The sequence below is a fragment of the Mesoplodon bidens genome, assembly GCF_964165515.1.
Source record: "Mesoplodon bidens genome assembly, chromosome: 11".
NCBI lineage: Eukaryota > Metazoa > Chordata > Mammalia > Artiodactyla > Ziphiidae > Mesoplodon > Mesoplodon bidens.
In genome coordinates, this window is record NC_138167.1 from 21,611,645 (window position 1) to 21,628,551 (window position 16,907).

General features: G+C 37.2%; 1 protein-coding gene across 2 annotated transcripts in view; it reads left to right on the forward strand.

Moving 5' to 3' along the window:
• FGFR1OP2 (FGFR1 oncogene partner 2) overlaps positions 1-9,883 on the forward strand; it is a 32,752-nt gene extending 22,869 nt beyond the window's left edge. The window contains exons 4-7 of one of the 2 annotated variants that reach the window (XM_081249217.1): positions 757-899; positions 3,294-3,407; positions 6,043-6,156; positions 7,853-9,883. In XM_081249217.1, coding sequence (XP_081105343.1) covers positions 757-899; positions 3,294-3,407; positions 6,043-6,156; positions 7,853-7,990 — 509 coding nt within the window. In that variant the 3' untranslated portion in view covers positions 7,991-9,883. The remainder of the gene's footprint in view (positions 1-756; positions 900-3,293; positions 3,408-6,042; positions 6,157-7,852) is intronic. The other variant, XM_081249218.1, reaches the window with a different exon arrangement.
• The last annotated feature ends 7,024 nt before the right edge of the window (positions 9,884-16,907 follow it).

Below are 16,907 nucleotides of genomic sequence, written 5' to 3' on the forward strand. Positions count from 1 at the left end.
GCCTGAACTGTCCTCATTGGTCTCCCTGATTTCAGTGTCTTTTCCCTCCAATCCATCTTCAACACAGGCATCAGATTGATTTTTCAAAAATATATCCGATCATGTTATTCTTTTGCTTAAGAACCTTCATTGTGTACTATCTCCTTATCCAGAGGCCTTCAAAGTCGACTCCAAGCCTTCTTTTTTGTATTCTTCCCATACTTCTCTTCTCCTGAAACCTTTGCTCTTGTCACCCTGAACGATTTCCCGGACACACCATCCAGTTGCATGCCTCCCTGCTTAGAATGCCCTGTCATTTATTTTTCATTTCAGGGAATGCAAGTTGATCTCAATACTATACTTCTGTGAAGCTTTCACCAATTTTTCCTCACGGACTTTCTGTATGTATTTGGATAGAGCTCCACTCTACACTTACCACGTTGTATTTTCATTATTTATGTTTTGTTTTCTCCACTGGACTCTGAGCTTTATGGCCTTTTGGTCTTCCTAATATAGAGCATGATCTGATACTTAATTCCTGTTCAGTAAATATTTGTTAAAATGATTTCTCAAAAAATGAGTTTAAAATGGTCATTTTGAGAATAAAGGACTCCATTTGGTATCCTTTATTTCCATGTGGCTAGATTTTTGTACCTCATGTTTTCTTTTTAAAATACCCCCTTTATAAATTGCTTTTTTGATAAGTGTAATGTGGAAGAGAATACTTTGTACATCCTGAACTCAAGTTTGAATAAAATATACTGTTGTTTTTGATAGAATTACGTACATCCCTGGAAGAACATCAGTCTGCCTTGGAACTTATAATGAGCAAGTATCGAGAGCAAATGTTTAGATTGCTAATGGCTAGCAAAAAAGATGATCCAGGGATAATAATGAAGTTAAAAGAGCAGCACACCAAGGTAATCCTTTTTGTAAATATAATTTGAAATAGAAAAGAAGGACAATTGGTTAACATGTGTTCAGATTTTTAAAAAATCATAGGAATCTTACTTACATGATACTGAATACTTCTCTTTTTGACATTTTCTTCTCCTTATTTTTTTCATGTTATGTGTCATTTTGTTTGATTTACTCTTCTAACTCCCATTCTTCCCTAGTAGCTTTAATATATATTAAAAAATAAACTTTATTTGGGAAATAAAGGTAAGTCTGTTCAGATCAAATTATTTTTATAAGGTTATCTGCTTGTAAGAAATACTTCTTTTAATTTGTGTATTGATATCTCTTGCAAAAATGAAAATTAAATGCTTAACACTTAAAAAAAAATCTGAAAACAGCTAAAGGTAGATTTGTTTTTCTTAAGACTATTTTCTGAATGAGGTTGATTCATCCAGACTATAGATACTCCTGATTATTAATGGAAGTGCCATGGTGGGGGGGAGAGGAAATATATATATCAAATATATGTATATATTTATGTATATATAAAATATATTGCCTCCCCACCCCCTCCTCCATCACATATCACTTAATATCATTTCTAGAGACAGAGCTGAACTAATAGAAATTAGTGTTTTTCCTGCTGTTCATCATACTCATTCTGATCCCTGTGTTTGCTAGCAACTGTTTTGAAAACAGGTAGAATAGTCCTTTTCCATTTATGTTTTATTTTAAACTGATTTTTAACTGCTGGTGTGAAATAAAAATATTAGAATAGATTGTGACTACTAGGCCATTATCTGTATTGGATAATGGTGAACTAACTATTAGTTATAACTAATATTATTTAAGAAATATTCATATAACATTTTTATCTTTCTCGATTATTGAAACACTTTTTAGATTCCTTAAAATGTTATATTTCTTCCATCTTGGTGCTTGTAGGTATTTTTAAATTATTAATTCTATTAAAATTAAATACCTAGTGAATTGCTTTAATATGTAGATTCAACTCTACATATTAAGGAAGTCAGTAATAGACAGCTCTTGTGTCAAATAGTAAAATAGTAAAAATAAATGTGGCTTTAATACTATCTAATTATGCTATTCATCTCCTATCCAAAAGGAAACCTTGGATAGTTAAATGGCAATCTTTTGACTATAAACTGTATCTATTGTTAATGAGATCATTATAAAAAATTTAATTTTAAATATATAATTTAAGAGGTTTTTTTAAGGTACAAATATGAACTGACTTAAAATTATTGGTAAAATAAGTATAATCTTGAGACATTCCAAAAGGCCCTTATGTTTAACAACTTAAATTTTTTAAGATCTAAAGAGAATGCTCCGGCAAACTAGTGCTTAAGAATAAGATACTGAAGCTAGCTAGTCTCTTGTGGTAGCAGCTATGTCAGAAGCAAATGTTTTCTAAAACACATTAGATTTTACCACTCATCACAGCTGTTTTATTAATTAGCAAAGTTAAACATTTCTTAAGATGGCTGTAAATCATCTTTTTTCAATTATGTCAATTGAATTCTTCATCTAAGTGCTGATTCTTGCCTTCCATGAAATGACAGTTCAGTTACTTGTTATTAATTCTAACTAATACATATTAATGTTTGTGATTTTGATTTTTCCCAAAAAGGAGACACTGATTCAAACAGATATTTATTAACAAAAAGGAGACACTTTGATTCAAACAGGTATTTATTAACACTTGCACTGGCTTAGTTATTATTAATAATAAGATGAATGAATAAGTTAATTACTCTACCATAGAAGCTTTCAGTGTATTGGGAGATACAGACACAAACATGATTATCTAATATAAGGTAGGATGTGATGAATCCTAAAATAGAGATCTGAATTATTACTGGAATACTAGAGGAAGCAAGATTAGTTCTCATGAGGAGAATCTGGGAAAGTGGCAAGGAAAGGTAGCAAATCCATCTAAATCTAGCCTTGAATTAATTATTGGGGTCAACAAGCAGAAGTGGGTGAGCAGAGAAACTTGTATGATAAATATGAGCTTCCAAGGTATGTTTAGGTACTAGTGCTCTGATATGCCTAAACACAAAAATAATTTTATAACACATTTAGGGGTAATAAACAAAGTTACACGTAACAGCATTTTGGAGTAAGAGACCCTTTTGAAACTACTGTAACATAGAACTTTGTCCTCACCTAGAAGTTTTTGAGCACACATTTAAAAACCAATAAACAGTTTGAGGAGAACTCATTTTCATTCAAATACTCATTTTTACATTATTTTTGAACTGCTACCTTTTTGGAAATCTTAAAAAAACAAACATTTCAAACAGTTGGCTAACACGCATGAACTAACACTCATTCAGTTTTTAAATTACGGATAATATCCGTATTAACATTATAATGACTCTGTACTACAGATTGACATGGTGCATCGTAACAACTCCGAAGGATTCTTCCTTGATGCATCTCGACACATCCTTGAAGCACCTCAACATGGACTGCAGAGGAGGCACTTGGAAGCAAATCAGAATGTACACTAAATAAAACAGTCAGCTTTTGGGGTGTGGATGGAAGGGGGGTCCATTTAAAAAGTTCTTTTACATTGAATTCTCCTCCCAACTTAATTCAGCAAATAAATGAAACTGCTTTTAAAAACGCTGTGCTTTTCATAGCCTTGCAAAAATACTCAGTATAGAAACTTTAAGTCTGTCATCAATTCTCTGTGTATTGTATGATACATAGCCTGTTAGATAATTGCAGGCTTTAAAGGTTCTTCGGGCCAGCCTTTCATGTTATTGTTCTTGTTAGCTATAGATGCAAAATTTTAGTAGGCTTCAAACGGTCATCCTCTTGCTGGACATCAAAGATGTTTTCCTGGTAATAATTTTAATCTGATTTTCTAAAACTTCTGTTCAATCAAACTGTTAAATGAACTGTTTTAATTCAGATTTTCGATAGTTATAGTCCTTCAGCTTGAGTTCACAATAAAATAAAATTGCCTTTGTTTAGGTGTTATTAAGTACAGTAGTACCCTCTCCATTGTGTCTATTGTGTTTTAACTGCCTTTTTTTCTCTTTTTTTTATTTTATTTTTTTAATCCTTTTATTATTCTTTTTTAACAAACGGCCCCAGGGATAGGGGACCAGGGGAGGGGAGAGGAGGGGAAGCAAGGCCCCAGCCCCGCAACCCCTCCCCACCCGCCCCTTTCCCCCTTATATATTTATAATCTATATACAAGCCTTTTTTCTTGAAAGGCATTTCAAGACAGTGCAAGGTTTATGTTGCTAGCACTTCTTGCCTTTAAGAGTTTTGAAAGCACAGGTCTTGCCTTCTCGTGCCTATTAAGAGATCCATGACACTTCCCTGAAGATTTTATTGTACTAAGTGAACCATCCAGGAACCAGACCTATAAAAATACACTTCTGTTTGAAGTATTGGGGGTTTTTTCTTACGATGATTTTATTAAAACAGACTGTCCTGAAAAATTTAGTACTTTCTTGTTTTCTTTCGTTTTCAAGGCAAGTAATTATCTGCTTCCTTGTAGTCGTTTAACCTAGGTCAGTGCCATAAGACACCAAATCATAAGCTGAGAAAGCTGTTGGTATTCACAACTTTTACTCATTACCCTTATTCAGTTTGCTGCTGCAGTTGCCTATACTTAACTTGCTTTTAAACATGAGGCTCCCTTTACAGTGGGAGGGATTGTAATCATTTTGTTTAAACTACTACAGAATACGACAGATGTTTGTCTTGATATCATTCTTGCTATCATAATCTAATCCAGAGCTGTCCAGTAGAACTTTCTGCAGTGATGGAAATGTTCTTTATCTATGCTGTTCAATATGGAAGCCACCAGCCACATGTGGCTATTAAGTACTTGATGTGTGACTAGTGCGACTGAGGGGCTGAATTGTTAATTTCTTAAAATTGTATTTGACTTCAAGTAATTTAAATTTAAATAGTGCCATACTGGACAGCGTAATCTTTTATTTTGACTTCTTCCTGCGTACTCGCTTTTTATAGATTGTGTTAAAATAAGGATCTGTATTTTTGTTGGTTAAGAAGATATTAAATATGTGGTTTGCTAAAGATATTCCTATTTGTTCTCTATTATATTCCTTCCATAGTTTACTAGTTTTGTAGGTTTTGGGGGGTCTTGTTCAAATCCTTTTTACAAACAGAGTATATACAACTATTTAAGAGACAGTGTTTATTTGGGGAGCTATTAACTTTTATATTTAAGTTTTGTCCTTAGTATAACAAAATGACCCTCGATTGCTAGTGAACAATGGTCTATAGAAGTTGTTCATTTAAAAAAGTATTATTCTCATGTTTTTGTTGGTTATAAACCTTTTGTCTGTCTGTTTCATTGACTGTAAGCTCCTTGAAATCAGGGAACATTTCTTAACAGGCTTCATATTCCTGTCACCTAGCACAGTGCCTGGCTCATCATAGGTGTGCAAAAAAGAATAAGAGAATGAGATTGGAAGAAATTTATGCTGCTTGCTGTGCCAAACAAATGTGGATGTCTATTTTATACTAAAGTTATATTTTGAACAGTTTGCAAGGAAGGCCACTTAATATTCAATACTTAAAAGCAGAACTCTGTTCATTTTACTCAATACTTATTATCTATTATGTTCCTAACATTAAATAATAGGCAAATATAAGCAATATACAGTTCCTGCTCTCAATGAGGATTATAATCTAGAAAAGGTTCTGGATTGAATTGAGATGAATTTTTAGGCATGGAAAATACAGAAGATATTTTTAAATCATGAAGACTTCAGTGAGGAAAAGAGATTGAATGCTTATCTTTCCCATTACTTTGGTCAATGGGGTATGTAGGTGCAGAAGAGAAAAAGTTTCTGATCATTTGTGGTGAGAGGAATGTGAAATGAGTCTTTTTCTTGTTTGTGGGTTTAGATATACTGTGCTGCTTATCCTTAATCCTAGTCCTAACAGAAATCTGACTTCAAAAGCACATTCATGGTCAGTCAACTTTCTTGTAAATATCTGTTTGATATATTACATTTATGTTAAATGGCAGTGTAAAGATATTACATTCATATTAAGTGGCAATGCAGATTTTATAAAAAGGGGAGGATCCAAAAATTTTTTTAAAGTATTTCACTGATTCACAACGTCCATCTCTTTTTTTTTCAGGAATTACAAGCACATGTTGACCAGATAACTGAAATGGCAGCGGTAATGAGGAAAGCCATTGAAATTGACGAGCAACAGGGTTGCAGGGAACAGGAACGAATATTTCAACTTGAGGTAAATTTTAAATTGCACATGTGGGTGAAAACTGTCCATACAAACATTTATCAGAAAATATATCCCACTTTAAAATATATCCTTTTGGGGACTTCCCTGGTGGTCCAGTGGTTAAGACTTCAGTTTCCATGCAGGGGGTGCGGGTTTGATCCCTGGTCAGGGAGCTAAGATCCCACATGCCTCGTGGCCAAAAGAACCAAAACATTAAAAAAACAGAAGCAATATTGTAACAAATTCAATAAAGACTTTAAAAAAGGTCCCAAAAAAGCTTAAAAAATAATATATGTATATGTATGTATATATATACACACACACTTTCTGGGATACTATTAATGTTCTTTTTCCTAATCTGGATACTGGTTATATGGGTGTATAATGCAAGACCATTTATATAGTAATGCAAGAGTCTAGGATCAATAGTAAACTTATACCAGTAATTGAGAAAATTGATTTTTTTTTGATCCTGTGTCTCTTCTGTTATTAGGTGAATATACTTCTTCAGCTTAGTAATTTTTTTAATATCTTTATTTTATTAGAGATCACAGTGATGCAGGGAGAAATGTTTTCAGTCCACAAATCATATTCTTTGGCCACTTGTATTTTTCTGGGGAATATAGAAGCTTTTATCGCATCTGTCCTTTATTTTGTGGTAGCAAAAGCACAAGTCATTGTTGAATAACTGAAATCAGTAGAGGAGACCTTTATACTTTTAAAACCTTTATTTTGAAATCATGGTGGAGAAATTGATTATAGAGGGCCAAAAATGATTTCTCTAAGTGTACAAAGTTCTCTCATTCTTTATAACAAAGGTAAGCAAACTTTTTCAGTAAAAGGCCAGATAGTAAATCTTTTAAGCTTTGCAAACAGGCAGTCTCTGTGGTAGCTACTCACCTCTGGCATTGTAATGAAAAAGCAGCTATACACACAAAAAATAAGATTGGACTCAACTGTGTTCCAGTAAAGTTTAATTTATAATAACAGGCCTCACTCAAGCCAGGCCAAAGTTTGCTGATCTCTGCTTTATTTATACCATTGAAACTTAGAAAGTAAGACCAAAAGACAGAGCAGTAGAGAATAAATTATGAGAGTTATTTTTAAATGTCTAAAAATTTCTTGCAGTAACTAATCTAGAAAAAGGCAAAGGCAAAGTTGTTTACCAGTGCTAGATTTGGTCACTTAACTTTCCTTCTTAAGAAATATCACAATCTATTCAGCCAGCCCTGCTGCTGTTAAATTCCAGTGAGGGAAGCAAACCAGGGCTTGCCCTGCATTCCATGCTATCATGGAAATAATAAAATTACTAAAGTACTGAGAGCTTTTAGCCCCAGGGTATTATTCAGACTTTCTGAGTTTACACAAATATAAATCTAGGTGTTATTTTCTTACTGTGATTTTCTATACTGTGATTATAAAATAAGGCTGTTTCTGAGGTTCTGTCTACAGTTACCGCTGCATAAATTAAAAAGGCTTTTCTGTGGTGGAAGACATTGAATACGTGATTCCTACCTCTTTAAAAAAGTGTTCTGTGGATTCAAGTTGTCAACTTCAGCTGCACATATCATTTAATACATTTCTGCCAATTACAGTACATGCTTTTTATTTATCATACCTTCATATGTTTGGCTTTTCTTAAGATACGTTTGTACTCTTGTAGCCACCTTGGTGACTGCTTCTTTGTTTTTGTGCTTTCTTATAGCAAGAAAATAAAGGCTTGAGAGAGATCCTTCAAATAACTCGAGAATCATTTTTGAATCTTAGAAAAGATGATGTGTCGGAAAGTACATCTTTGTCAGCATTAGTGACCAATAGTGACCTGAGTCTGAGGAAGAGCTGAAGAGCTTTTAAGTCTGTGAATGAATTAACAGAAAAATCCATCTCAAGCTGCCCTTTGTTTTACTTTTTTTATAATATGTACAGTGCACTGGCAATGACATTTTTAAAAGATAGCAACAAGAAAATGCATAGTTAATGGTCATAGACGTTATTCCAAACTATAATTGAAAAATAGAAACTAAGCCTTTGTTAATTGGTGAACAAGTTCAAGATTTTCACAGTGACTGCTGAATGTATCAAGAGCTTTCAGCAGTGCTGTTGGCTTTCTGGTTGACACTTGGATACATATGAATATCCCCAACAAATGTCTGGGAATTAATAGAAACATCCCAATTTTAAAAAAGAAATTTTGCCACAGTGTTGTGAATGGAAAATCGTCATACTAAAGCATATCCTCCCTGTATGGTGAAAGTTAACAAGTAGCTTATGTACCATGAGACTTCAGCTTTAATGATGGCCTACCTACCTTCTCCTTAATTTAAATTTTTGTCAAAGAAAGTTCAGTTTGAAAAACTTAGGAATGTTTTATATACACCATAAATAAAAGAGGTAATTTAATTTTTGTTAATTTATCCTAATTAATACTGAGCTAACAGTTGTCCATGATTTCCTTAAGTATATGAAATATTTCAGGAATGAAAGAGAAGGAGTACTACTTTCTAAGAAAGAAGAGCTTATAAGAGACATATTTAGTAGGTTAAACTACTTCTTTGAAAGAATAAGTTTTGGTTCTAAATCAGTAATTAAGATGAGATTTTTTCTTCTCCGGTTGATCTTTAAGGATATTATGTAGTTCATTTAGCTAACAGTTGAAATGTTTGATATAGCAAGATCAGTATGGTAATTTCAAAGTAAATTGGGAATTCCTCTGCCTCAAAACCCTTTTTTTCCCCCTTAAGTAATTACGCTTAAGACATATAGAAACAGTAAGTTAAAATTAAAAAAAAATTTTTTTCTAGATCTATTCTTAAGTTCCACCTGGTTCTCATAACCTACAAGATGTTTCTTGTAACCTTTCAGTCAAAGGGCTAGCGGGTGGTGAGGGGGAAATCTGGATTTATAAGTATTTGTTTTATTTTTTACAGAATACATATCCAGTATATAAATTTTTAAAAGCTGCTAGAAATAGAAACGTGCTTTAACATCAGTTGAAATCTAAATTTTTCATATTCTGTCATGATTATAGAAGAAAAGGTAAGAGTGTCAAATATGATTATTAAATATACTGTACTCATATTAAATATATATTAAAAACAGCACAATAGAAAATTCTACTTTGGAGTATATATGTTAAAGTAATATTTACATGGTAACTTTTATGTATAATTTCATATATTGGTAAAATTCAAAACTACTTTTCACTTCGGAATTTTTTATCTTAAGTTTGGGGTAAGTGGGGTTGATGGGACTGATTGAATAGAAAAGGGCTAATGGCCCAAACATTAAATAGATTTCTTTTCTCATTCAGAGGCCTTAATTGTTATTTGATAAACAAGTGACAGTTTTTATTTTTAAACTTTTCTATTGGTTTTTGGGAAAGTATCCTTTAATTTGATGGCACATTCATTCATAAGAGTTTTTATCCCAAGTCAGAACTGAAATAAGCTACACAATTGAGAGTAAGTCTGAGGCAATTCATTGGGGCAGCTCTATTATAAAACATTACTTGATAAATAATTATTTTTGTAAACAAATAAGTTGAGTTAATTTATTCTTGGTCTTCTTACTTGGATATTAGTTTAAGAACTTGGTGTTTAAAGACATTTATGTTATTATATAGCAACAGTGTTCTATCCCATACTTTTTTTTTTTAAGCAGAACCTTAAAATTTGTGTCTGAGAATATGTACTACTAGGAACCTATTTTATCAATAAAGATGAGCGATTAAAATTGGTATGGTCTCCAAGTTTATTTTTTCTTACCAGAAACTTAGTACTTAGCAACAACTTCTATCTGTATTTCTTAGGAATTGGCCAGCAACTTATTGCTGACTCGGCAGACCTTTTGATCATCTGTGGTGGGTTTAATAGTGTCCCCCAGAAGTATGCCCAGGTCCTAACCTGTTGTACGTGTGGATGAGAGCATATTTGCAGATAGAGTCTTTGCAGATTTAAGGATCTCAGGATAAGATCATCCTGGATTTAGTATGGGCCCCAAATCCAATGACTGTTGTCCTTATAGGAAAGAGGGAGATTTGAAACACAAGGAGAAAGTCATGTGAAGACAGAGGCAGAGGGTTATGCAAATCAAGGAACCCTAAGGTTTATGAGGTGCCATCAGAAGCTAGGAGAGATGTATGGAATGACCTCGGCTCCCTCAGAGCCTCCAGAAGGGACCAACCCTGCTTGATTTCAGACTTCTGGCCTGTCAAACCAAAGGCTGATGTGAGAGCAAGTGAATGAATTTCTCAAATACTAACGTCCCCTAGAATATGTTCATTTTAAGACCTACCTCCGTGATTATAAGGTTTTTGTTCCTAGCTCATGCAGACGCTAGCATATATAGAATACAAGAGGTGAAAACCATCTCTATTCAGTAGAAAGAAAATCACTGGTCTCTATCATTGAAGGGATTCAGGAGGGAGAGCTGGTTTGGAAGAAAGGTTGAGTAGCTCTACTTGTGGAATGGGAAGTTGTCCTCTGTTGGAAAAACCTTCCGACATTAATAAGCAAAATGAGAGAGTGCATTTTTTGTTTTCTTTTTCAGAGAAAGGCCTTCAATCCCATCCCTGAAATTTGTCCCCTAAAACAGCGGTTCCCAACCTTTTTGGCACCAGGGACCGGTTTCGTGGAAGACAGTTTTTCCACAGACGGCGGGGGTGTCGGGTGGGGGGATGGTGTCAGGATGATTCAAGCGCATTACATTTATCGTGCACTTTATTTCTAGTATTATTACATTGTAATATATAATGAGATAATTATACAACTCACATCATGCAGAATCAGTGGGAGCCCTGAGCTTGTTTTCCTGCAACTAGATGGTCCCATCTGGGGGTGATGGGAGACAGTGACATCCAAGTGTGCTGCTTATGTTCAGTCTACTCCGTGATGTCACTTTGGTCGCCGTCACTGCAGAAAACCCTGCTTCATAAAGACAGGATGTTGGAAATGGAAGCAGGCTTTTCAGTGCTTTTGTGGCAATCTCAGGATATCCCGGCTTGACTTCAATCCAGAACGTATGGAGATTTGAAGTTGTCTCACACATACCTTTAAGGCCGCCGTCATTTGCGATCTCTAGCAGTTGATCCTCTTCTAGCACGGACAAAGTCGATTATTCACAAATGGGTCGCGGATCCATTCCTTCCGAGTTCAGGGGTCTTTTGTGGTTGGGAAGTAATGCTCAAACTCTTTTGAAAGCTGAGACAGGTGATCATGCCCCAGCTGGGAGAAAGAAGGCCCCGGCTCAGTCTCTTTCAAGATCTCTGCTAATGTTTGAAACGTGTCAAAAATCCCAATGTTCACTCGTCACCCCCATGATTCCAGTTTGGCTTTGAATGCAGCCTCTTTATCTGCCGACTTGAACACAGTTGTCATTCCCCCCTGAAGTGACAGATTGAGGTCGCTGAGCAGGTGGAACATGTCACACAAGTAAGCAAGTTTTGCGACCCATTCTGTGTCACTGAAATGTGCTGCCAGTGGTGACTGTTTTTTGAAAAGAAATCTCTGGAGCGGCTCTTGTAACTCAAAAACTCTGGCCAGTGACCTACCTTCAGAAAGCCATCTCACTTCTGTGTATCAGAGAAGACGTGTGTGCTCTGCGTCCTTCTCCTCACAGAGCTGCGTGAACAGACGTGAGTTAAGGGCATGTACTTTAATGTGGTTGATAATTTTAATCACATCCTGCAAAAGGTTAAGTTCAGGTGACATTTTTCGGCTAGCCAGCATTTCTCTATGGATGACACAGTGTGTAGACTCACATTCAGAAGCGACCTCTTTGACCTGAGTAGTGAAACCAGAAAGCTGTCCAGTCATGGCAGCCGCTCCATCTGTGCATATACTGACACAAAATGACCAATTCAGTTTTCCTGCTATGTAACCATTTAAAAACTTGAATAGTTCTGCAGCTGTCGTGTTGGTTGGCAACAAAAGGACACATAATATATCATCACGCACATCCTCCCGAAAAATATATCGCACAAAAACAAGCATTATTGCCTTGTTGTCAACATCAGTAGACTTGTCAACCTGGATTGCATACCACAGTGACTCATTAATCCTAACAATTGTGCCTCAGTATCCTCTGCTATTTCATCAATTCCTCTAGTTACGGTGCTAGCCGAGAGAGGAACACGTGCCACCTTTTGAACTGCAGCCTCTCCTAAAAGTTCACGACAAACGTCCTTAGCAGCAGCAGGATCAACTCGTCACCAATACTAAGGGCTTCTCAGCTTTAGCAACGCGGTTAGCCACTAAGAATGATGCTCTCAGTGCAGACACATTTGAGGAAGTGGTGGCCTTTAACAATTGCTTCTGTTCTTCGTGTTCACGTTTTTTTTCTTCTGAGAAACTCCAAAGGCTTGTCTTCTAATGCAGGGTCTTTGGTCTCCATGTGGCGAAGCAGTTTTGAAGGTTTCATGGCTTTGTTGGATAGCCGGTCACCACATATTATACAAAGCGGGCTTGGAGGACGTGAATCACCTGTTGCAATGAACCCGTAATTTAAGTAGGACTCTCGGTATTTTCTTTTAAATGCAGCTTCCTTTTTGTTGGCAGTCTTAGAGCCTTCCGCTGTCTCACCATTGGGTCTTTCCCCCTTTTCAAAGAAGCTCTCCAGCGACGTTTGGTTTTTACTCACTTTGGCTAGGATTCGCTTGTGGACTCACCAAAACTGTGACTGAGACAAGTGCGCAGTGTGGGAAAGAGGCATAGATGGAAGTGGTAAATAAAATAACGGGTGGGCCAAGCAAGGACTAAAATACGTGTCGGATTCTGACTTAAAGCCTGCCACCAGATGCAGCTTAATTGTCACTTGCCACTCACTGATAGGGTTTTGATACGAGTCTGCAAGCAGTTGATTTATTGTGGTCTCTGTGCAGGCAAACCTCTCTGCTAAGGATAACCTGTATTTGCAGCCGCTCCCCAGCACTAGCATCACCGCCTCAGCTCCACCTCAGATCACCAGGCTTTAGATTCTCATAAGGAGCGCGCAACCTAGATCCCTCGCATGCGCAGTTCACAGTAGGGTTCGCGCTCCTATGAGAATCTAATGCAGCAGCTGATCTGACAGGAGGCGGAGCTCAGGCGGTAATGCGAGCGATGGGGAGCGGCTGTAAATACAGACGAAGCTGCACTTGCTTACCCGCTGCTCACCTCCTGCTGGGCAGCTCGGTTCCTAACAGGCCATGGACTGGTACCAGTCCGTGGCCCAGGGGTTGGGTACCCCTGCCCTAGAACCTTAAGCCCGGCCCTAATGATACATATATTTTAGTCATTTTAAGGAATTTTGATACACGGATGGTTTCCAAATGAGACAGCTAGTTTACTTTTAAAAGTTGAGAACTGGTTCAATTCCTGAATACACAGCCCATGGAGAATGGGGGAGCCAAGGCATGCTTAGTAATGTGTCTCGCTTGCTTCTTGCAGCTGCATTCATCTCTTATCCTCTAGCCCTTTCCTCAAAGCTCCCAGATCATCCATCCTGCACCATGAGTGCAGGCAGGGCAAGCACATTCAAGCTAGTCTGGGAGAGAGAAGCCATTACAGGAGGAGCCATGAGAACCTCATGAGAGACAGAATAGGCCTTTTCACCCTTAAGGACTTCAAGAAGAAAAAAATTGTGGCCATTCTTTAACCTCCTTCCAGGGGAAGGAATTCACCCTTAGGGGCAGTAGAGTCAGGTATATTATTATCCTCGTATGTATAGACTCTGGAATAGAAAGAATGATTCCGAGGGCCACAGCTTGTGGGTCACTCAAGTTCTGACCTACCTGCCAGGGAATGATTGTTAAATTCTAGGTCTTGGAAGGAATGGAAAAAGAAAGGTAAATAAAGAGGTAAGGTGTGCTCTGTGCAGTTTTGTAGTACAGTTAAAATTTAATGAGGAAGAGAAGAATGACAATAAAAACGGAACTACCATATAATCCAGCAATCCCACTTCTGTATATCCCAAAATCCCAAAAACAGGATATTGAAAAATTATCTGTACTCCCAAGTTTACTTCAGCTGCAGCATTATTCACAATAGCCAAGATAGGGAAACAATCTAAGTGTCCTTCAACGGATGAATGGATAAAGATGTTGCATTTGTATACAACTGAATATTATTCAGCCATGGGAAGGAAGGAAATTCCGCCATTTGTGACAACATGGATGGACCTTGAGAGCGTTATGCTTAGTGAGATAAGTCAGCAGAGAAAGACAAACACTACAATATCACTCATCCGTGTGATCTAATAATGCCAAACTCCTACTAACAGAGGGCAGAATGGTAGTTACCAGGGGCTAGGGGTAGGGGAACTGGGGAGACGTTTAAAGGTATGAACTTAAAACTAGAAGATAAATACATTCTGGAGATCTAATATACAGCATAGTGATTATAGTCAACAGTATTGTATTATAAACTTAAAAGTTGCTAATAAACTAAATCTTAACTGTTCTCACCACAAAAAAAGAAATAATTATGTGACATGATAAGAGATGTTAGTTAATGCTGTGATGATAATCATATTGTAATATATAAATGTATTAAATCAACACATTGTACACCTTCAACTTATACAATGTTGATATGTCAATTATTACTCGATTTTAAAGAAAACAAAACAAAACCTGACAACATCCTGGTCTGGATCAACTGCTCAAAATGTCAAAAGCTGAGAATAGGAGAGCTGATTCCCACCAAGCACCAAAATGAAGGGCTATAATGACTGGTGGGCATACAAGTGAGACTCCACTGGGGCACCTCCAAAATGAGAAGGGAAGGCCTCCAGGCTTTTGTTGGTGCTTTTCCTCCACTACATGGAATGCACTGAGCCTCCTGTGGTCCTGCTCTTCCTCCAAATCTCCACTTAAATGTCACTTCCTCAAGGAATTCTTCCCTGGCATCTCAGATTCCACCCCCAATTCCGTTGGAGATTTTCATTGCATATTGTTACTTCTTCTGTAACTATTTTAGTATCTGTCTCACTTACCACACTCTAAGCCCTGAAGCAGCGACCAGGCCTGTATTGTTTGTCATCTTCTAGGCCCCAAGGCAATGCCTGGCATTTAGGAACTCAACAAAATATTGAGTGAATGAGTGAAGGTGAGATCGAAATCAGACTATTACCATTCATTGTATTTCAGTTATTAAAATGTTGCCCCTGGTGCTGATGTAGCTTCATCCAGAACTGCCAGCCTCCCCCGTGTAATGATTATGGGGTAGTCCCTGGTAAGCCCAAGTTTCCGCTAAACTTGAGCCCCTCTCTACCTCAATTTCATAAAGAGTGGTCCTTGCAAACGTAGTGGCCAGAGTGCCCAGATGTCTTTCAATCAACCATCAGGATAAAAGGACTTGTAAAGTGTACTAGTCTGCTAGGGCCGCCATAACAAAATACCACAGACTGGGTGGCTTAACAACAGAAACTTTCTCACAGTTCTGGAGGCTGCAAGTCCAAGATCAAGGCTGGTTTCTTCTGAGGCCTCTCTCCTCTGCTGGCAGATGGCCACCTTCTCTCTGTGTCCTCACATGTACCTTGCCCCAGGGTCTCTGTATGTTCTAATCTTTTTGTAAAGACACTAGTGAGATTAGATGAGGGCTCACCCTAACGGCCTCATTTTAACTTAATTATCTCTTTAATAAAGCCCTCTCTCCAAATACAGTCACATATTGAAGTACTGGGAGGTGAGGGCTTCAACGTATGAATTGGGAGGGGGGAATACAACTCAGCCCATAGCAAAAAGGAAAACACAGGTAGCCTCCCTCCCAAGAAGGGCTGTGTAGCACAATGGGAAAGCCTCCACCCAGTTCTCAGGAGATGAGCCAAGATTTCTGGGGTTTTAATGAAGGTTAATAACAGGTATCAAGTACATCATCAAGGAGTGAACTTTATACCATAAAATTCTTTACAAATGCTGCTGTGGAGAAATACTTAAGGATATTGGAAATTTTAAGTATCTATCATGTACTTTGTAATGAATAGGAAATGGTCCACGACCACAGAGAATTAACTTGGAAAAACATGTTTTCACTGTGTAAAATTAATAACTCTCCAAAAGTAGAGATCATGGCAATATTAGGAGCATAGGAGCTTCCTACCAATTCACCAACAGAAGAAAACTGAAAATAATCAAAGAATTACATTTTCATTATGACAGAGTATAAAGCACATTTGGATAGGGAGTTCTCAAATTTTGGTCTGGGCACTATTATTTGATAACTGTGACTTCATATAATTTACTCCTTGGTTAAGAATTTCCTCAGGTATAAAATAACATGATAACATGTTAAGATCAGTTAACATTATCTCTGAAGTTCACTCCTGGTCTAACAGTCTAGCAATTTCTTTGTTAGAACCAGTTTTCTATCCCAATTTACATAGAACTCAACTGGTCTATAGCACCGGTTAGCTGCTGTGGTTTGGCAACCTAGTAGCTAATCTACAATAGGTTAATCAGAACCAAAACATTTAAATAGTAGAACCAAGTTTCCAGCAACACTATTTTTCTTGTTTGACACAACTGAAGTACTAAAGACAACACAAACTAATGCATTAAAGACATCAGCTTTCCTTTTAACAAAGGATATAACTTTTTTTTTTTGCAGTACGCGGGCCTCTCACTGTTGTGGCCTCTCCCGTTGCGGAGCACAGGCTCCGGACGCGCAGGCTCAGCGGCCATGGCTCACGGGCCCAGCCGCTCCGCGGCATGTGGGATCTTCCCGGACCGGGGCACGAACCCATGTCCCCTGCATCGGCAGGCGGACTCTCAACCACTGTGCCAC